The sequence below is a fragment of the Balaenoptera physalus genome (genome assembly GCF_965194825.1).
Source record: "Balaenoptera physalus genome assembly, chromosome: 10".
NCBI classification, from domain to species: domain Eukaryota; kingdom Metazoa; phylum Chordata; class Mammalia; order Artiodactyla; family Balaenopteridae; genus Balaenoptera; species Balaenoptera physalus.
Window position 1 is genome coordinate 52029719 of NC_138889.1, and position 23025 is coordinate 52052743.

General features: G+C 42.0%; 1 protein-coding gene across 24 annotated transcripts in view; it reads left to right on the forward strand.

Annotated features, from left to right (window-relative positions):
- The window catches only part of DLG2 (discs large MAGUK scaffold protein 2), a 2066111-nt gene that overhangs the window by 1810989 nt on the left and 232097 nt on the right, over positions 1-23025 (forward strand). Inside the window, exon 1 of one of the 24 annotated variants that reach the window (XM_082410126.1) lies at positions 11595-22696. The exons of the other annotated variants lie outside the window; for them this stretch is intronic. Within the exon in view, the coding sequence (XP_082266252.1) occupies positions 22567-22696 (130 nt within the window). The 5' untranslated portion in view covers positions 11595-22566. Of the gene's footprint in view, positions 1-11594; positions 22697-23025 lie in introns of those variants that run through there. 24 annotated transcript variants of the gene reach the window in all.

A 23025-nucleotide genomic window follows, 5' to 3' on the forward strand; every position in this document is an offset into this window, starting at 1 on the left:
TACCTCGTAAGGTTGTTTACAAATTAGTAGTTGTATATGGAAAGCTGGACTCTATAAAGTCCTCTAGGGGATGGGGACCATGATTACCTTATTTGGGGGCATATGATTAATTATCCAGAAAAGGTCATTTATTAACAGTCTTAGCTTAGTAGTTAAGAATGTCAGCTCAGATCATTCTACCTGATTTCAGATCGCAGCTCTCTCATGGTTAGCTTAAGTTAGCTGAATAACATAAGCCTGTTTCCACGTTATAAAATGGTAATACTAACAGCAACTATTTCATGGATCTGTGAGGATTTAAAGAGGCAACGCTTCCTATATAAGGCCCTCAGCATTGTGCCTAGCACACAGTACTCAGTAAGTGTTGGCTGTTGTTATTGTGAGGCAGAAATCTGACTGTGGAGCTAGACAGTTGGCCTCTCTAGACTAAATTCACCCCATTTTAAAAATTTTAACTGCAGAGGTTGGACGAGATGAACCCCAAGGAGCCGTCCACCTCTTACCAGCTGTGTTCCTGGGAGCGTCCATGTGCCTATCACATAGCCCTAATCTTCCTTGGTAGCAGCCATAAATTGAAAGTTCAAACATTTTATGATGGACAAAACAACCCAACATAATATACATTGTGGACTTAAAAATCATAGCCACTGCCTAAAACCAGATGTGTCATTTCATATACTCCCGTGACTTGATTTCCTGAAGAGCATATTTTCGCAGCCCCAGATGCTACTTTGCATGTCCATAGCTTTGGAGATCTGCATCCAAACACTTTGTACTGGTTTTAAGAAACTTTATTCACACAAGTTGGCTGAGAGTGGCACTTGGTAGCATTTTCAGTTTCTGGATTATTTTGAGAAGGAACCGTAACCTGTATCTCTGTATTCTGATGTCAGTTAATATGTGTCTCACATTACCAGTTGAACTGTTGGCAGCCAGTTTAAAAACCAGCCCAGAGTCACCCCTCACTGGGCCTGTGGGGCAGGAAGTAGACTTGCTGGGCTGGGGGATTTGCATTCTCCTCAGACTGGGAGCACTCCCTCCCAACATTTCCTTTGCTCTTTTATTCTCTCCATAGCCAAGCCCCTACTAATTAGCTTCCCACAGTTCCTCTCTAAATCCCTTATGGGTATTCTGAGCTAAGCTAACACCCCCATTAAACAGAACAATTGATCACAGATTTATAGAATTAATTTGTTTGAGGTAAGACCACCAAGAGGGCAGGGACTGTGTTTTTTTGTTTGTTTCTTTCTTTTTATTCCTGTCTATTATGTTATGGGTTTTTTTTTTTTTAACATCTTTATTAGAGTATAATTGCTTTACAATGGTGTGTTTGTTTCTGCTTTATAACAAAGTGAATCAGTTATACATATACATATATCCCCATATCTCCCTCCCTCCCACCCTGCCTATCCCACCCCTCTAGGTGGTCACAAAGCACGGAGCTGATCTCCCTGTGCTATGCGGCTGCTTCCCACTAGCTATCTATTTTATGTTTGGTAGTGTATATATGTTCATGCCACTCTCTCACTTTGTCACAGCTTACCCTTCCCCCTCCCCGTATCCTCAACTCCATACTCTAGTAGGTCTGCGTCTTTATTCCCATCTTGCCCCTAGGTTCTTCAAGACCTTTTTTTTTTTTTTTTTTTAAGATTCCATATATATGTGTTAGCATACGGTATTTGTTTTTCTCTTTCTGACTTACTTCACTCTGTATGACAGACTCTAGGTCCATCCACCTCACTACAAATAACTCAATTTAGTTTCTTTTTATGGCTGAGTGATATTCCATTGTATATATGTGGTACATTTTCTTTATCCATTCATCTGTTGATGGACACTTAGGTTGCTTCCATGTCCTGGCTATTGTAAATAGAGCTGCAATGAACACTGTGGTACGTGACGCTTTTTGGATTATGGTTTTCTCAGGGTATGTGCCCAGTAGTGGGATTGCTGGGTCGTAGGTAGCTCTATGTTTAGTTTTTTAAGGAAACTCCATACTGTTCTCCATAGTGGCTGTATCAATTTACATTCCCACCAACAGTGCAAGAGGGTTCCCTTTTCTCCACGCCCTCTCCAGCATTTATTGTTTGTAGATTTTTTGATGATGGCCATTCTGACCGGTGTGAGATGATATCTCATTGTAGTATTGATTTGCATTTCTCTAATGATTAATGATGTTGAGCATTCTTTCATGTGTTTCTTGGCAATCTGTATATGTTCTTTGGAGAAATGTCTATTTAGGTCTTCTGCCCATTTTTGGATTGGGTTGTTTGGTTTTTTGCTATTGAGCTGCATGAGCTGCTAATAAATTTTGGAGATTAATCCTCTGTCAGTTGCTTCATTTGCAAATATTTTCTCCCATTCTGAGGGTTGTCTTTTCATCTTGTTTATGGTTTCCTTTGCTGTGCAAAACCTTTTAAGTTTCATTAGGTCCCATTTGTTTATTTTTGTTTTTATTTCCATTTCTCTAGGAGGTAAGTCAAAATGGATCTTGCTGTGATTTATATCATAGAGTGTTCTGCCTATGTTTTCCTCTAAGAGTTTTATAGTGTCTGGCCTTACATTTAAGTCTTTAATCCATTTTGAGTTTATTTTTCTGTATGGTGTTAGGGAGTGTTCTAATTTCATTCTTTTACATGTAGCTGTCCAGTTTTCCCAGCACCACTTATTGCAGAGACTGTCTTTTCTGCACTGTATATTCTTGCCTCCTTTATCAAAGATAAGTTGACCATATGTGCGTGGGTTTATCTCTGCACTTTCTATCCTGTTCCATTGATCTATATTTCTGTTTTGTGCCAGTACCATACTGTCTTGATTACTGTAGCTTTGTAGTATAGTCTGAAGTCATGGAGCCTGATTCCTCCAGCTCAGTTTTTCTTTCTCAAGATTGCTTTGGCTATTCGGGGTCTTTTGTGTTTTCATACAAATTGTGAAATTTTTTGTTCTATTTCTGTGAAAAATGCCAGTGGTAGTTTGATAGGGATTGCATTGAATCTGTAAATTGCTTTGGGTAGTATAGTCATTTTCACAATGTTGATTCTTCCAATCCAAGAACATAGTATATCTCTCCACCTATTTGTATCATCCTTTATTTCTTTCATCAGTATCTTATAATTTTCTGCATACAGGTCTTTTGTCTCCTTAGGTAGGTTTATTCCTAGGTATTTTATTCTTTTTGTTGCAATGGTAAATGGGAGTGTTTTCTTAATTTCACTTTCAGATTTTTCATCATTAGTGTATAGGAATGCAAGAGATTTCTGTGCATTAATTTTGTATCAAGCTACTTTACCAGAATCATTGATTAGCTCTAGGAGTTTTCTGGTAGCATCTTTAGGATTCTCTGTGTATAGTATCATGTCATCTGCAAACAGTAACAGATATACTTCTTCTTTTCCAATTTGGATTCCTTTTATTTCTTTTTCTTCCCTGATTGCTGTGGCTAAAAATTTCAAAACTATGTTGAATAATAGTGGTGAGAGTGGGCAACCTTGTCTTCTTCCTGATCTTAGTGGAAATGGTTTCAGTTTTTCACCATTGAGGATGATGTTGACTGTGGGTTTGTCATATATGGCCTTTATTATGTTGAGGAAAGTTCCCTCTGTGCCTACTTTCTGGAGGGTTTTTATCATAAACGGGTGTTGAATTTTGTCGAAAGCTTTCTCTGCATCTATTGAGATGATCATATGGTTTTTCTCCTTCAATTTGTTAATACGGTGTATCACATTGATTGATTTGCGTATATTGAAGAATCCTTGCATTCCCGGGATAAACTCCACTTGATCATGGTGTATGATCCTTTAATGTGCTGTTGGATTCTGTTTGCTAGTATTTTGTTGAGGATTTTTGCATCTATGTTCATCAGTGATATTGGCCTGTAGTTTTCTTTCTTTGTGACATCTTTGTCTGGTTTTGGTATCCGGGTCATGGTGGCCTCGTAGAATGAGTTTGGCAGTGTTCCTCCCTCTGCTATATTTTGGAAGAGTTTGAGAAGGATAGGTGTTAGCTCTTCTCTAAATGTTTGATAGAATTCGCCTGTGAAGCCATCTGGTCCTGGGCTTTTGTTTGTTGGAAGATTTTTAATCACAGTTTCAATTTCAGTGCTTGTGATTGGTCTGTTCATATTTTCTATTTCTTCCTGGTTAATTCTCAGAAGGTTGTGCGTTTCTAAGAATTTGTCCATTTCTTCCAGGTTGTCCATTTTATTGGCATAGAGTTGCTTGTAGTAATCTCTCATGATCCTTTGTATTTCTGCAGTGTCAGTTGTTACTGCTCCTTTTTCATTTCTAATTGTATTGATTTGAGTCTTCTCCCTTTTTTTCTTGATGAGTCTGGCTAATGGTTTATCAAATTTGTTATCTTCTCAAAGAACCATCTTTTAGTTTTATTGATCTTTGCTATTGTTTCCTTCATTTCTTTTTCATTTATTTCTGATCTGATCTTTATGATTCCTTTCCTTCTGCTAACTTTGGGGTATTTTTGTTCTTCTTTCTCTAATTGCTTTAGTTGTAAGTTTAGGTTGTTTATTTGACATGTTTCTTATTTCTTAAGGTAGGACTGTATTGCTATAAACTTCCCTCTTAGAACTGCTTTTGCTGAATCCCATAGGTTTTGGGTCATCGTGTTTTCATTGTCATTTGTTTCTAGGTATTTTTTGATTTCCTCTTTGATTTCTTCAGTGATCTCTTGGTTATTAAGTAGTGTATTGTTTAGCCTCCATGTGTTTGTATTTTTTACAGATTTTTTCCTGTAATTGATATCTAGTCTCATAGCGTTTTGGTTGGAAAAGATATTTGATACGATTTCAATTTTCTTAAATTTACCGAGGCTTATTTTGTGACCCAAGATATGATCTATCCTGGAGAATGTTCCATGAGCACTTGAGAAGAATGTGTATTTTGTTGTTTTTGGATGGAATGTCCTATAAATATCAATTAAGTCCATCTTGCTTAATGTATCATTTAAAACTTGTGTTTCCTTATTTATTTTCATTTTGGATGATCTGTCCATTGGTGAAAGTGGGATGTTAAAGTCCCCTACTATGATTGTGTTACTGTCGATTTCCCCTTTTATGGCTGTTAGTATTTGCCTTAGGTATTGAGGTGCTCCTATGTTGGGTGCATAAATATTTACAATTCTTATATCTTCTTCTTGGATTGATCCCTTGATCATTATGTAGTGTCCTTCTTTGTCTCTTGTAATAGTCTTTCTTTTAAAGTCTATATTGTCTGATATGAGAATTGCTACTCCAGCTTTCTTTTAATTTCCATTTGCATGGAATACCTTTTTCCATCCCCTCACTTTCAGTCTGTATGTGTCCCTAGATCTGAAGTGGGTCTCTTGTAGACAGCATATATACGGGTCTTGTTTTTGTATCCATTCAGCCAGTCTATGTCTTTTGGTTGGAGCATTTAATCCATTTACATTCAAGGTAATTATCTATATGCATGTTCCTATTACCATTTTCTTAATTGTTTTGGGTTTGTTATTGTAGGTCTTTTCCTTCTCTTGTGTTTCCTGCCTAGAGAAGTTCCTTTCGCATTTGTTGTAAAGCTGGTTTGGTGGTGCTGAATTCTCTTAGCTTTTGCTTGTCTGTAAAGGTTTTAATTTCTCTGTCAAATCTTAATGAGATCCTTGCTGGTAGAGTAATCTTGGTTGTAGGTTTTTCTCCTTCATCACTTTAAATATGTCCTGCCACTCCCTTCTGGCTTGCAGAGTTTCTGCTGCAAGATCAGCTGTTAACATTATGGTGCTTCCCTTGTATGTTATTTGTTGTTTTTCCATTGCTGCTTTTAGTATTTTTTCTTTGTATTTAATTTTTAATAGTTTGATTAATGTGTGTCTTGGCGTGTTTCTCCTTGGATTTATCCTGTATGGGACTCTCTGTGCTTCCTGGACTTGATTAACTATTTCCTTTCCCATATTAGGGAAGTTTTCAACTATAATTATAATCTCTTCAAATATTTTCTCAGTCCCTTTCTTTTTCTCTTCTTCTCTGGGACCCCAACAATTCGAATGTTGGTGTGTTTAATGTTGTCCCAGAGGTCTCTAAGACTGTCCTCAATTCTTTTCATTCTTTTTTCTTTAGTCTGCTCTGCAGGAGTTATTTCCACTATTTTATCTTCCAGGTCACTTATCCGTTCTTCTGCCTCAGTTATTCTGCTATTGATCCCTTCTAGAGAATTTTTAATTTCATTTATTGTGTTGTTCATCACTGTTTGTTTGCTCTTTACTTCTAGGTCCTTGTTAAACGTTTCTTGTATTTTCTCCATTCTATTTCCAAGATTTTGGATCATCTTTACTATCATTATTCTGAATTCTTTTTCAGGTAGACTGCCTATTTTGTCTTCATTTGTTAGGTCTGGTGGGTTTTTGCTTTGCTCCTTCATCTGCTGTGTGTTTTTCTGTCTTCTCATCTTGCTTAACTTACTGTGTTTGGGGTCTCCTTTTTGCAGGCTGCAGGTTCGTATTTCCCGTTGTTTTTGGTGTCTGTCCCCAGTGGCTATGGTTGGTTCATTGGGTTGTGTAGGCTTCCTGGTGGAGGGGACTAGTGCCTATGTTCTGGTGGATGAGGCTGGATCTTGTCTTTCTGGTGGGCAGGTCCACGTCTGGTGGTGTGTTTTCGGGTATCTGTGGCCTTATTATGATTTTAGGCAGCCTCTCTGCTAATGGCTGGGGTTGTGTTCCTGTCTTGCTAGTTGTTTGGAATAGGGTGTCCAGCACTGTAGCTTGCTGGCCGTTGAGTGGAGCTGGGTCTTGGCGTTGAGATGGCGATCTCTGGGAGATTTTCACCCTTTGATATTACATGGAGCTGGCAGGTCTCTTGTGGACCAGTGTCCTGAACTTGGCTCTCCCACCTCAGAGGCACAGTCCTGATGCCTGGCTGGAGCACCAAGAGCCTGTCATCCACATGGCTCAGCATAAAAGGGAGAAACAAAAGAAAGAAAGAAAGAAGAAGATAAAATAAAATAAAGTAAAATAAAATAAAGTTATTAAAATAAAAAATAATTATTAAAAAAGAATTTTTAAAAAGTAATAAGAAAGAAAGAAGAGAGCAGCCAAACCTAAAATCAAATCCATCAATGATAACAAGTGCTGAAAACTATACTAAAAAAAGAAAAATAGAAAAAAAAAAAAAAAAACGGACAGACAGAACCCTAGGACAAATGGTAAAAGCAAAGCTGTACAGGACTTCCCTGGTGGCGCAGTGGTTGAGGGTCTGCCTGCCAATGCAGGGGACACGGGTTCAAGCCCTGGTCTGGGAGGATCCCACATGCTGCGGAGCAACTGGGCCTGTGAGCCACAACTACTGAGCCTGCACGTCTGGAGCCTGTGCTCCGCAACAAGAGAGGCCGCGATAATGAGAGGCCCGCACACCGCGATGAAGAGTGGCCCCCACTTGCCGCAATTAGAGAAGGCCCTCGAGCAGAAACGAAGATCCAACACAGCCATAAATAAATAAATAAGTAAATAAATAAATAAATAAAAAAGAAAAGGTGTTACAAGGTCCCCATCCAACAGTCTCAAAGTTTAAAAAAAAAAAAAAAGCTGTACAGACAAAATCACACACAGAAACATACACATACACACTCACAAAAAGAGAAAAAGGGAAAAAAATATATATATCATTGCTCCCACAGTCCAACTCCTCAATTTGGGATGATTCGTTGTCTATTCAGGTGTTCCACAGATGCAGGCACATCAAGTTGATTGTGGAGCTTTAATTCGCTGCTTCTGAGGCTGCTGGGAGAAATTTCCCTGTCTCTTCTTTGTTCTCACAGCTCCCGGGTTTCAGCTTTGGATTTGGACCCGCCTCTGCGTGTAGGTCGCCTGAGGGCATCTGTTCTTCACTCATACAGGACAGCGTTAAAGGCGCAGCTGCTTTGGGGGTTCTGGCTCACTCAGGCCGGGGGGAGGGAGGGGTATGGATGCGGGGCGAGGCTGCGACGGCAGAGGCCGGCATGACGTTGCACCAGCCTGAGGCGCGCCGTGCGTTCTTCCGGGTAAGTTATCCCTGGATCATGGGAGCCTGGCAGTGGCGGGCTGCACAGGCTCCCGGGAGGGGCGGTGTGGAGAGTGACCTGTGCTTGCACACAGGCTTCTTGGTGGCGGCAGCAGCAGCCTTAGTGTCCCATGCCCATCTCTGGTGTCCAAGCTGATAGCCGCGGCTTGCGCCCGTCTCGAGCTCGTTTAGGTGGTGCTCTGAATCCCCTCTCCTCGCGCACCAGGAAACAATGGTCTCTTGCCTCTTCGGCAGTTCAGACTTTTTCCTGGACTCCCTCCCGGCTAGCTGTGGAGCACTAGCCACCTTCAGGCTGTGTTCACGCCGCCATCCCCAGTCCTCTCCCTGGGATCCGACCGAAGCCCGAGCCTCAGCTCCCAGCCCCGCCCGCCCCGGCGGGGGAGCAGACAAGCCTCTCGGGCTGGTGAGTGCTGGTCGGCGCCGAGCCTCCGTGCGGGAATCTCTCCGCTTTGCCCTCCGCACCCCTGTGGCTGCGCTCTCCTCCATGGCTCCGAAGCTTCCCCCCTCCGCCACCCGCAGTCTCCACCCGCTAAGGGGCTTCCTAGTGTGTGGAAACCTTTCTTCCTTCACGGCTCCCTCCCACTGGTTCAGGCCCCGTCCCTATTCTTTTGTCTCTGTTTTTCCTTTTTCCTTTTGCCCTACCCAGGTACGTGGAGAGTTTCTTGCCTTTTGGGAGGTCTGAGGTCTTCTGTCAGCGTTCAGTAGGCCTTCTGTAGGAGTCGTTCCACATGTAGATGTATTTCTGATGTATTTGTGGGGAGGAAGGTGATCTCCACGTCTTACTCTTCCCCCATCTTGAAGCTCCTCAGGGACTGTTTTTTCTAATGCCTGGCACTTGATACAAGCAGTCTTTGCTTTTGCATCATAGGGATTGGTCATAAAGATGACATCTGAATAATCAGTGGGGAAAACATGCCATTGTCTAAGATTGAGCTTTCCTATGCCTTAGTGAATTGTCGCACTCCTTTCTAGGTTCGGATCAGCTTCCAACCTTTTATCCCTTTCACTGTTATGAAATATTTCAGAGTTCTTTTAATGTGCACCTTTTTTGCCAGTGTTATTTCCTCTGGGACATCTTCATCCTTTTCATCCCAACCCCTTTCTTCATAGTAAGTTCCCGTGGCTGCATATCTGGTCTTTCTCAAAGGGTGACAGTGTCAACATTCCCACGATCAGTTATGTCTTCTAAAATTCCACTGTTCCATTTGAATTTCACTTACAGCATTGTCACTTTTTGTTTCTATGATGCACTTCCATCGTCGTTGGCAAATTCCTTCTTTGGATTATCCATTTCTGTAAAATGGCATGTGGGCTTACCACTAGGAGATGAGGAGGCAAAACAACTACATGCTTTGCTGTCTGTGTGTGAACTGAACAACAGGTCTGCAGTGACCCATTCCCAGCAGACTTTGAAAGAAGTGACGTGATGAGTTGCTGATCATGATGTGAATCTGTTACTATGTAGTGATTTGTGGAACAAAGAGCTAATAGCAAGTTTATGATTTACTCACTCACTCACAGTTAATATATTGTGGTAAGCGAAATTTGAATCGTGTTGTCAGAGAACTGGTGTTCCTTAATTAAACCGTAGCAGTGGAAATTCATGCATGTTGGAACCACACAAATAAAAAACTGCCCACAGTTAGTTGCTCAATCATAAATATCTGTTGAATGAATGAACTCATGTATTCACACTGATCTCAGTTTTGCAGTCTCGGTGTCCTTATAGCCTTGCCCATAACTATTCCCCTTCTCTTCCTTCCTGGACATAACAAAATATCCAAAATAGTAGGTAAAAGCATGTCTACTAAAAGCTGGCTTTGAACAAGTCACTGAACTCTGAGTCTCATGTGCTAAAGGCCCGGCTACTCCTTTCTTAGCAAAATTCTCCCTGAGTGTCCAGCTTCACTTCTAAAAGTAACTAATATGCTCAATAGATTTATACACCAAATGCAGAAAGGACTCTCAGGCTCCCAGTGTAGTTTATTTTCTCCCCTGAGAGAACAGGATCGGCACTTGGCAGAGGTAGCCTCTTGAACGCTGCCTCCACTAAGGATGTTCAGACCCAGTGGGCAGCAGGAGAGAGGGTCCTTATATTGACAGAATTTCCCTGACCTGATTCTCTCAAAAAATCCAGTAATTCAAAAAAAAAAAAGTAGAGAAGGTCTAAGGGAGAGACTCAAAGATAATCCTAAATTTTACTTAGCCTTTGGTCTCAAGGAGTTTACATTCCATAATGGGCTACGAATCCTGGAAACATGTAAGCAGTAAGAGTGGTGTTTACCAGATGGGTTTGATCTGATCTGGGTTCAGGGTTGGATCTGTCACTTCCTAGCTCGGTAAGCTTTCCCAAGTCACTTGGGCTCTCAGAATCTCATTTCTCCATCTGTAGAATCTAAGAATTATCTCCTAGGGGTTTGAATCTAAGAATTCTCTCCTAGGGTTTTGGAGAGTCTTGAACAGGATAAGGAATGCAATGTATTTAGCGTAGTATCTTCTGTAGATTAAGTGCTTGGGAAACTGAAACGATTTTAGTTACTGAGACATAATTCAGATGGATCTCATTCTTTTCACTATGATTGTCTTGTCCCCAGTGTGCAGAGTTCTGGTTGCAGAGTCAGAGTGTACCATACAGGTGAAACTTATGGAAGTGACCCAGCCCGATCATGGGGGACCAAGGCTAAGATCTTTGTTTTCTCCTGCATCATTATTGATGGTCACTGGGTAAACTGAGAATCTATATTCTATTCTGCCTTTGTGGAGTCAGCCCCCTAAATTCTTTTGGAACCCCTCGTTTGGGTGTGTTCAGAGGCATTTTCGAAGCTTTCAAGAGCGAGACAGTCAAGTCACATAGTGGTAGGGCCTCGCCTGCTCCTCTGCTGACAGCGCCACCTTCCCTAGAATGATCAGCTTGGTGCAGGGGCATCCCCATCCAGTTACCATGGGTGCCCACGGCCAGGCACACACTCATGGAGACTTTTTGAGAAAGGCACTGAGTAAAAGTCACTGTTGTGTCTGACTGCTGAGCCGTGGTTCTCAGTTCTGGCTGTGTGGGGCACTTAATAAGTGGAGATCTGCCCAGGGATTGATTCAGTAGGTCTGGAGTGGAGCTGAGGCACCTACATTATAAAAGTGGTTCCCAGGTGAGGTGCAGGCAGAGCTGAGAACTGCTGCTCTAGCATCTGTAGGTGCCAGAGACTAAGAACAAAACCAGCCCTGGCTGCAGGTGTCTGGATGTGAATGTGACCTTCACTTGCCCAGAGACTGGCCTGGCCCGGGAGGCACAAGCTGGCCTTGCAATGTGTTAGAACCTGGTTGCTGCTGATTCTTCTTACCCCGGGGCAACGTTTCCTCGTATTGTCCCCTCAGAGGGTAGTTCCATTCATCTTGACTGAACTTGTTGTAGCAGCTGCCTAATTGGTCTCCTTGACTCCATCTCCCTCTCTTAACCTATCAATCCACTCTCCACTCTGCCAACAAAGTCATCTTGCTAAACCGAGAATTCCATTGTCACTCCCCTCCTCTTCTAGCCACAAAGAACTGTTCCTTGTTTCCAGCATGGGATGTTTCTTTTTTTGTTTTTTTTTTTTATTTTTTAAAATTTATTTATTTATTTTTATTTATTTATTTTTGGCTGCGTTGGGTCTTCATTGCTGTGTGCGGGCTTTTCTCTAGTTGAGGCGAGCAGGAGCTACTCTTCATTGCAATGTGCGGGCTTCTCACCATGGTGGTTTCTCTTGTTGCAGAGCATGGGCTCTAGGTGCACAGGCTTCAGTAGGTGTGGCACGCGGGCTCAGTAGTTGTGGCGCACGGGCTTAGTTGCTCCGCGGCATGTGGGGTCTTCCCGGACCAGGGCTCAAACCCGTATCCCCTGCATTGGCAGGTGGATTCTTAACCACTGTGCCACCAGGGAAGTCCCTATCCAGCACGGGATGTTTCTTAATGCCTTCATGCATGTTGTTTCCCTGCCAAAACACTCTGCCTCCCAATTAATAGTAACAGTATTACTTTCATAAATAACAAAATATTTCTTTATTTGAAAATTTAATCTTTGTTAGATCCAGTGCTATGTATTTTACATATGTCTGAAAAACTCTTACTGACTTTAGAAGCCCAGTTCTAGACCTGCTCTGAGAAGTCTTCTCTACCCCCAATTGCCCAACAGCAAAAGTGTGTGCTTCCTTTGGGCCCCAAGAGTACCATCAAAGAATTCAGCTTACTGCATTGTAACTTGCTGTTTATGATCTATCTTTCCTCCCAAGGGTATGTGCTACATTTGTCTTTGTAATTGCTTGAGCAGAATGGGCCACCAACAGTCACGGGCCACCAGGGGGAGTGGAGAGCAGGCTTGAGGGCAAATCATCTTCAGTCCTAAGGAAACACCTAGATGCAGATGGTTTGCCTGACAGTGGATCTTTAGCCCTAATAGTGTCATCGCTTGTAAGTCACTTCGGCACAGAAAAGAGGTATCCCAGAGGTCTGCCTTTATGCACAGAAGTGTGACTGATGTAGCACTTAGCTCCCAAGACAATCCAAGCCACAGTCGGCAAGGCTGCTCAGCTGACCAGACCTCCCACCATAAAACATCATTGGGTTCACTTTATTACCCAAGAAGGGCTGGATTGCACTGCATCATCTATTTGGAGGGAATTTTACCATTGAACCAATGAAAGGCAGCCAAATGGAGCTGTGCTTTTTTTTTTTTTTTTTTTGGCCCTGTGTTTTTACAGGCAGACACTGTAATCAGCTGTCATGATAGCTATAATCAATTAGCTTATGGGCTGTTTTTCTCCATCTGGACTAATTGAATGGTTGCTTTTGTTTTTATTTTTGTTTTTCTTCTCTACTCATTCCCGACTGTTACCATTGAACCCTGTGACTAAGCCCCTACAATACCTTCAGCTGCTCCTCTCTCTCTAGCAGCCTCCTTTAAGGTGTGGCAGTAACCCATTAATCTCCAGAGAGATTTGCATCTATCTGAATTAATATCTAGGAGTTACGTATTTGAAAAATATACTTAAGTAGGTCCTCTATTGTTAAAGTGAAAAGCCAAAAATCAGGAAATACTTGTTTCTTTTGAAACTAAGGTTTTTCTTTGATAAAGACAGAGTTGCTTACCTGACAGGAAGCCTAAGAACACAGTTAGCAGAGAACTCTTAAGAGTTGGACAAACATTTCAGCAAACATTGTTTGCATGTCTGCACAAGTCTAGAACCTAAGGTAGGGACAAAAAGAAAAGTAACACCTAGCGTCTGCCTGCAAGGAGCTTAAAGTTTAGAAGAAGAAAGATTTATAAAACAAACAAACAAACAAAAACAAACAAACAAACAAAAATCCAAACACAGTAAAGCATTAAAGATGGTATGAGAGGGACTTCCCTGGTGGCACAGTGGTTAAGAATCCACCTGCCAATGCAGGGGACACGGGTTTGATTCCTGGTCCAGGAAGATTCCCACATGCCACGTAACAACTAAGCCCGTGAGCCACAACTACAGAGCCTGCACTCTAGAGCCCATGAGCAACAACTACTGAGCCCACATGCCTCAACAACTGAAGCCGGCGCACCTAGAGCCCGTGCTCTGCAACAAGAGAAGCCACCGCAGTGAGAAGCCTGCCCACCACAATGAAGAGTAGCCCCTGCTCGCCCCAACTAGAGAAAGCCCGTGCGCAGTAACAAAGACCCAACGCAGCCAAAAAAGTAAATAAATAAATAAATAAAAATTTTAAAAAAATTATAAAAAAAAAAGATGGTATGAGAGAAGTCTGTATGATGGCAAAAGGGAAGAAGTGGAATTAGAGAAAGAAAATATCCCTTTTTCAAAACCTTCTGTTATGTGCTCAAAAGAAAGTTATCCCTGACCTCTCTGTCTTCTGGTTTCCATCTGCAAAATGGGTATAATCCATGCCATAACCTAATTCTTTTTGGAATGCATTTTGAAGAGAAATTGAAAGGGTTTTGAAAGTTTGTATACCCTTAGGGATAGGTATTATACAGATTCCATGTTAAAATCATAGTACATTTAAAGCAATGCCCATTGAACTATTAATTAATTTTTGTCACCTGCTCCATACAAAGCTTACTGAGGGACCTTGAAGTTCTTACAGGAATGAAAAATTGAGTAACTAGAATTAATTCCACTGGTTAGGTAGGGAAAGCCCGGAGGTGAGGGTAAGAGACCCGGCCAAGGAGCCCAGAACTTGCTGCCGGGGCTATTGACTCTTTGAGGTCACTTTTAATGACCCTGCTCTCTTCACTTCCTTGTCTGTGGCTTGGGGCTCTGACTAGATTTGTTGATGCGTAGTTTTCTTCAACAGGGAATTAAAATTTAACAAAAGCAAAAAACCAAAACAAATAACAACCACCAAAAACTGTGCTTTGAGCACAGAAAAACAGGATTTTTTTCATGGAGTTTTAAAATGTATTCAGCAGATGTTTTTTCAGTGCTTGCTATGTGCCATGTATGGCACTAAGCATTGGAGGACAAATCAAAGATGTTCTCCATCCTCGTGGAGCTTAGAATCTAATTACGGGGCAATTGCAATGCAATGTAAGCAATGCTATGGGGGTCTTATAGGCTGCCCAGGGAGGAACCTTTAATGCACCTTCACAAGAGGATCAGAGAAGCCTCCATGCAGAAAAAAATATCAAAGCCAGGATGTGAAATTCTGAGAAATTAGCCCTGAAGAGTGGAAAGGAGGAAGAACAAGAAGTAGAAAAGTAGGACAGCAAGGAGCTCTTGTCCTTGGAAGTGAAAGCAGTTCAGTAGGTTGGAGTGTAGACCAGTGTCTGGTGGAGCCTGGATGGCTAAGGAGGGCTCAAATCATACAAGGATCTTTATGCCCGACTGGAGTTTGATCTTTGGTCTGAAGGCAGTGGGGCCAGTTAAATGGTTTTAAGTAGGAAAGTGACAAGATCAATATTGCCATTAGGAAAAAATCTCTTATCTCTACTGTGAAAAGAATGGATAGGAGGGAGGACAATCATTAAGAAGAGAGAGGTAAGGATCCTTAGTCTAAGGGGTAGAAAGGTCACGTGTAGTTCTCACTGGCTGCTTTCACTACCTTCCTCTGTGTGGAATACTGTAAGGATTACACTCCTGGTTCTTCCCAGGCTTTTTGAATACAAAGACTCCCTTTGTGGTTTTTAGAATTTGTTGATAGAGGTAATACTTGCTGATACAATGATACATGGAATTAAACTTGATGTATATTTAATTAGTCACAGTGTAACCTATGTACATTTAACATTTAGAAGGACATATATGTAGGAGACATTGTTGATTCAGTCTAGGGAATATTTGGTGCCTGGTAGATTTGAGGATTCTTTGCCAAAACATCTAGGATTCCCGAGAGAGTTTTTGATTCTCAAACTTGGACCCGGAGGCAAGGAGGCTTTAGAACTGTAGTTATCAGTAGTCTGTTAACTAATCCTTTTCAAAGGGTTGATAGCTATGATTTGTTGAGCTTACTGTATCCAGTAGCTTTACAGGTACTAGCTCATTTTACAGATGAGGAAACAGATGTTAGAGAAGTCAGTAACATGGTTTGGCTTCAGTGCCTCCTAGGGGTTAAGTGGATTCAATGTTTGAATTTCATTTCTACCACTTACCATCAATGTAATTTTGGGCAAATTACTCAATCTCTAGTAGTATCAGTTTCTTTTTCTGTGAAATGGGTATAATATCTACCACATGGAGTTAGAACATTATTATAGTAGATAATGGATATTAAAAACCTAAATAACTTTCAATAAATCATCTTCCCATTGTACCACCTTCTCCTCTTATTCCTTCTTTATCTTTTCTCCCCATTTCCTTGGCATCTACTTACATTTTAGTCCCTTCTCTTCTTTCTCAATTTTCCTTCTTAATCTTCACATTTTATTAAACTACTTTTTTTTAAAGTGTATATACAGTTAACTTTTGTTTCCTGTTCTTAATTTAAACAGCAACTATCTATGTTTTGTTAAATTGCTCAAGAACCAACTTGCTCTGTATATGTGATCCTTCATAGAAAAACATTCTCACTTGCACATCGTTGACCTAATAGTATATTTTCAGGTCCACTCTGGCAACATTACTTACTCCACATTCTTTTGATATGCTAGAGATGAATCATCCACGCAGTGCCCTACTTAAAAGACATCTGGGCTTCCCTGGTGGCGCAGTGGTTGAGAATCTGCCTGCTAATGCGGGGGACATGGGTTCGAGCCCTGGTCTGGGAGGATCCCACATGCTGCGGAGCAACTGGGCCCATGAGCCACAACTACTGAGCCTGTGCGTCTGGAGCCTGTGCTCCGCAACACGAGAGGCCACGATAGTGAGAGGCCCGCGCACCGCGATGAAGAGTGGCCCCCGCTTGCCGCAACTAGAGAAAGCCCTAGCACAGAAACGAAGACCCAACATAGTAATCAATCAATCAATAAATAAATCTTTAAAAAAAAAAAAGACAAAAAAGACATCTGTGTTCCTAGCCAATGCTCTCTTCATCTTCACACATTCTCATGTGCTCTGGCAAATCCTCTGTGCCCCTGTCAGAAAACAGTGATGTCAAGTCTCTTGGGATATAGCCAACAGTTGATGAAGCAGGTGCAGAATTACAGAAGGTGCAATTGCCATGTGCAGTAGTGTAGAGTTTTCCAATGTGTTTCTTGGAATTTATCCATCTCTTATTTTTAAAGTATATTTACCATTGCATACTAAAACCTACAAGAAAAGCCTAATGAATAAAACTGGAATAACTTATCTTCTGAAAATTCATTCCTTATGTTGAGTTACGAAATAGCCACACCCTTTGGCCTAGTTTTAAGGCCCTCCATGATCTGGTTTCTCTCATTTCATTCTTTCTTCCTGTTTCTCTTGTGGGGACATGACCCCTACATTTAAATATTTTCTACAGCCTTCTCCTTTCTCATGCCAGTTTCCAAGTGCTCATGTGCTTGCTGTTTCTCTCCTCTGGAAATCCTTCTTTTCTGCAAACCTCACCCATTCTTCAAGTATCAGTTCAAGTCCTACTTTTTCTGACCATTCTGAGTGATCTTCTGAATTCATCGAGTGAGGTAGTGTGATTTACAGGGAAAGTTTGGGGATCTAGAGCCGGAGTCCCAGGTTCAAATCCTGCCCTAGAGATGCGATCTTTTTACCTTCTTTGGACCATATCTCTATCTGTAAGAAGATAGGGGAAATAAAGGTTGTTAAAAGGATTAAAGTAGAAAAACCATGTGAAAGCATTGTGAAACTAGTATGATAATCTTGCCTAGTATATTCAATTATTGTTTCCTTTTTTTGTGGTAATTTATTTTGCAATTAAACATTTAGTAAACCCTAAATTCTTAGAAGTAAGAATGTGTACGTTTTTAATATCAGGGCTTCTGAAATATTAATGTGCATATGAATCACCAGGGGATCATTTCAAAATGCAGATTCCTACTCTGTAGCTCTGGGATGGGGCTTGAGTTTTCTGTTTCTAACAAGCTCCCAGGTGATTTGCCGCTACTGCTTGCCCATGGACCATACTTTCATTAGCAAGGCTCCCTGTAAACCCAAATACAAAGGCGGCAATGGAAACACCCCATGCTCATAGTTTGCCCTCTCTGCCTGAAGTTGAGACATGGTATTTGTCCAGTGACCTTCTTCTCATTGTCCAGTTGTGTTTTTCTGCCTTCACAACTGCAAAAGCTGGCTAGCTCGGTACTTAACTTGGTCACACACTGATATTAGTCAGCCTGGGGTGTTAAACATAATTACTTCAGAAGAAATAGAAAATTCATCAGGAAACTTTCAGGGCTCCCACAGGGTGAACTTGATCTATACTGAGGTGCCTGCTACATGATGACAGTGAAGTGACTTATTTGATGTCAGGTCACAGACAGATGTCATCTCGTTACCTGGGAAGATCTCCTTCTGAAGCAAATGATGCAACAGGGCTATCTAAATGAGAAGGAACACTGGGAGGCTGGTTATCTGACTAGCCCTCAGCAGTGCAGAGCCTCTACCAACCAGAGTGGTCACAGCAACTATAGACCCTGTCCTTTAGACAGTTTATCAGTGACTTCATTTTGATGTTTGGTGAGTTGTCATTTTTATCTAGTTCTCCATGTGTGCACAAGACAAAAAGGAATGTGTATCTGATTTTGAATTGCATACTTCGATTGCACAGTTCAGTAAAGGAGAGTTGGTGTGGGAGGTGACTGTTGAGGCCACGGTTTTACAGTCAGGCCGGCTCACGCTCTAGTTGTGTGGGACCTTAGGCATGTTACCTAATCTAAACTTTGGATTTGTCAAAAAGAGCTGTTAGAATAAGTGAGACAGTCCACGTTAAACGTTTAACACAGCTCCTGGCATGCAGTTAGGGCTCTATACATATCAGTTATATTTATTATATTATCGATGACAGTTATTGGCGTACTTATGTTATTATATCACTTTATTAGTATAATATTACATTTTAGGGTTTTTTTATTGTGGTGAAAACACATAACATTAATTTAGCACCTTAGCTATTTTTTAAATGTACGGTTCAGTAATGTTAAGTATACTTACATTGTTGTGCAACAGATTTCTAGAACTTTTTCGTCTTTAACATAGAAATTCATATACTCACTAAAAACAAATTCCCCCACCCTCCTCTTGCCAGCCCTTTACATTTTAGTTCCATTTCTGTAGCATATTGATATGAAACCACTCCGCATGCCCTCGGCTTCCTGTAACTACTGGGAAAACACACAGGATTTGAAGTCAGAAAATTTAGATACAAGACTAAGCCCTGAATTATACTAACTATATGAACGTCCTTGTACCAGCTTCAGGCTTTGATTATATCATCCATATCTGCAAATAGGCCCATATTATATGAACTATATATTATTGTTAATTAGTCTCTGATTACCCCATTCTTCCAATATTCCTCCTCTATGTTCCTAAAAATTGTTCATCTTAGCACTTTGCATGTCACAATGAAGTGTACCGTCCCCTTGAGTAGATGGAAAGCACCTTGTGGGCTCGGGTTAGGTGTTAATTCAAACCTGATTTCTCATGTGTTAAACAGAACAGTGTATTCACTTTGTATTCCTCTCTCATTTGCTTCCATGTGCTCCCAGGGGCCCCATTTTCATCATGTTACATTTCCCTTTGGTTAACACCCTTCTCCAAAACCCTTGGCAAAATGCCTACCCACAACAGTGACTGGTAAGAGGGAACAGATCGGTCCAGTGGAGTATGGACAGCATAAGGGTAAAGTTAGAAAGAGTTTGAAAAAAGAAAGCCTAGCCTGATTTCTAGGCTGTATCTCTCCTTTTAATGACTACCTAGTTATGCTTAGAATGTTCTTTCTCCTGCTTCTTCTGCCAAGCATCTAAAGAGGTCAGAGCCATCTTGTTACCTTCCAAGTGATTTGGGGGGAAATTGCTTCCAGGTACAACAAGCTCTGCTCCTGAGGATCTGTATCGACAGTTAATTTAGAGAGTCAAGGTTCACCTTCTGAAGCAAAAGCCAAGACAGTTATGTAACCTGAAGTTCTCTGTTGAAAACAAAACCTGCAGATGCTCAGAAAGCTAAATTAAACTCTTGACTTGCAGCTTAGCCACCAAGCATCATGGGCAGTCCAAAGAATATTACCAGCACCAGCCTGGTATTTGTAATGATGCCGAATGAAACACTATATTCATCTTCCAGCCAATATGATTTAAAAGTCTGCCCAGATTAGCTAGCCAGAAAGCATGCTGAGGTTGAGCTGAACTTGACACTGTGGTTTGTTGCCCAATGAGCCGTCTTGTTAAAAAAAAATTTTTTTTGTAAAATTTGGTCATACGCACTTCTGATTTGAGAAAAAGGTTTCCTCCTCTCAGAAAGACTCTTTTTTTTTTAAATTTTTTAAATATTTATTTATTTATTTATTTATGGCTGTGTTGGGTCTTCGTTTCTGTGCGAGGGCTTTCTCTAGTTGCGGCAAGTGCGGGCCACTCTTCATCGCGGTGCGCGGGCCTCTTATTATCGCGGCCTCTCTTGTTGCGGAGCACAGGCTCCAGACGCGCAGGCTCAGTAATTGTGGCTCACGGGCCTAGTTGCTCTGCGGCATGTGGGATCTTCCCAGACCAGGGCTCGAACCCGTGTCCCCTGCATTGGCAGGCAGATTCTCAACCACTGCGCCACCAGGGAAGCCCAGGAAGACTTTTTTTTTTTTTTTTTTAATTTATTTATTTTTGGCTTCATTCGGTCTTCGTTGCCATGTGCAGGCTTTCTCTAGCTGCGGCTAGTGGGGTCTACTCTTCGTTGCGGTGTGGTGGCTTCTCTTGTTGCGGAGCACAGGCTCTAGGCGCACGGGCTTCAGTAGTTGTGGTGCACGGGCTTAGTTGCTCTGCGGCATGTGGGATCTTCCCAGACCGGGGCTCGAACCCATGCCCCCTGCATTGGCAGGCGGATTCTTAACCACTGCGCCACCAGGGAAGCCCCAGGAAGACTCTTTCTTGATGAAAGATTGCATACCCTAGATTGAGAGGGGGGGCCTAAGAGAATGAATATTATTGGCAGCTACCACAGGTGTCATGCTCATCTCTTACCTTTAAAAATCTTGGAAGGGAACTGGCAGTGATTGAATACATGCCACACGCCAGGAACTCTGCATATGTCCTTCCAATAAATTATCAGGTGAAGTCAGGGAAATGGGCAACAGCCACCTCATATCAGAAATTGCAAAAAACAGACTCAGAGATAGGAAATAATTTGTCCAAGGTCACTCAGCTAATATGTGGAAGAGCCAGGATGCGAACTGGGTCTTTCTGTCCTGACCTGGAGAGAGTGTCTACTATCACCATACCACCTTGGGCACTGACCTTCGATCATCTAATTTCTCCAGCAGAATCTGAGGTCCAAATCGCATCAAATAACGTCTCTAAAATAGATCCCAAAGTCTTCAGAATCTAAACTCAAATTATAATTAACTAAGCAGTACTTTAAAATACATATATAGTTCTGTAATAAAAACAAGACAGGAAATATTGCAAAGTAAGCAAGTTTTGACCATAAACTACACGTGATATTTAATTTGGAGGGATATACAAGGCCAAATATTAAAAGAAATTTGAGATCGTATTGTCTTGAGAATAAGTCCCCAGTTTTTGGCCTTGTTTTATGGCTTCATACCTTCTGTAGGTTATATAGCTGTTCCTCCTATGTTTATAGTCAGAACTTGGAACACTGACATTTTTTTCCCTGTCGGATGTTAGTTAGTTAGCAACCTTTAATGCATTTACTCATTTTCAGTGTGTGGGTTGATGATTCTCGCCAAATGCATATGTGGCTCACTCTTTTATTTAATATTCAACAAATATTTCTTGAACACCAACTATGTGCCAGATATTGTCCATCTACTAGGTTCTTTGTGTTGTAGAACTTTTCCCATATATGCCATAATGGATATTCCAAAGGTCCTTGAATCTAATAGTTCAGGAACTCCAAATGTAGTGTAAACACTAACAGTATAGAATTTATAGTAATGATAATAATAGTTAATGTTTATTGCATGTTGGCCATTTGCCAGGCTCTACTGATGAATGTTTTTGTATGCATCTCATGTAATCATCACAATAACCCTGTGATGAAAATGCAGTTTAGTATCATGCCTTTTTACAGATGAGGGCACTGTCCTAGAGAGATTATTACATAGTTTGTTCAAGATCGTAAGCTATAAAGTATCAAAGATGGGGCTCTAATCCAGGCCCATCTGACAGAAAGTACACATATTCTTAACCACAATGTGTTCTGCCTTCCAGTTAATTCCTTTCTGTTAGAGTCAACAAACGTGCGCTGGGTGCCGGGAAATAAAGATGAATAGACAATGGTTTCTGCTCTTAAGAAGCACCAGTCCACTGTGGGGAACAGGCTCAACTAGGCTCAACAAGCATTGGGCCTTGTTATATTTCATGCACTGCTGGGTACTGGAGATAAGCATAAGTCAGGCACAATCTCTGCCCTCAAGGAACTCGCAGTGGTCAGAGACAGATATAGAAACAGGAACTGTGAAAGGCAACTGATTCCTACTTCCGCTTTCCAGTCTTGGAGCCGTTTGGATGCTCACAGGCACTGAGACGCAGTATTATACTGGGGCTCTGCAGCAGGTGCTTTGGCCTCATCTTCAGTCCACCATTTATCGGATGACCTCCGTCAGACTGCTTAGCTTCTTCTCGCAACCTGTTACCTTCGTGTTGAAAAAAGAGGTGAGGTTCTTCTGTTTTAAATCGCTGGTCGTTGCTGGGGGCACTCGGAACGGAAGGCCTGTGGTGAGAGTTAGCTTTTTAGAGAAGGTGTGAACCCGTCCCAAGACTGGCAACTGGGGAACTTGAACGGAGAGTTGGGCTGTCTGAGCCCTGATTTGATAGGTCCCTCGCCGGCTCCGCTACCCGTGCCAGAGCACGTTCGTTGGTCGCGGTCTCTCCTCGCGCTCCCCACGCCCAGCTTCTCGCGGGATTCCGCGCTCTTCCGGCTCCGACGCGGACTTCCTCCGGGGGTGCGGTTCGCGGGCTTCCAGACTCGACCTGGAAGGTGACGGGGATGGGTGCTTCTGATCCGGCGTCGCGGGAGAGTCCGTTCGCTTCAGCCCACGCCTCCCATGGCTCGTTTGTTGAGAAGAGTTGGTGGGCTTTAGTCGGTAGGAAAGTCTTCAAGTTTCCGTGCTGTCAAGGTAATTTTATTGGCATTTCCTTCCACTCCTCTTCCCCCACCCACTGTCTCCGCTACAAGTTTTCGACCTGGTGACCCACAGCTCTGGAACCGGGATTCAAATTGTTCAGTGCTTTTTCTGTTATTCATGAAAAATTAACTGACGGTGCCGTTTTGTGTGTGTGCTTCTTGCTTCCCTCCCCCGAGTCACGGTAGGAGAGCAGCTTCACAGCTTCATAGCAAGACTGTAAATGAACTGTGTGTTCAAGAAAGATGGCCGGTTAAGAAGTCATTTGGTGGAAAGGGAAATACCAGGGTTCCCTTTCCGGTTAATGATAAACCGCTGGCCCA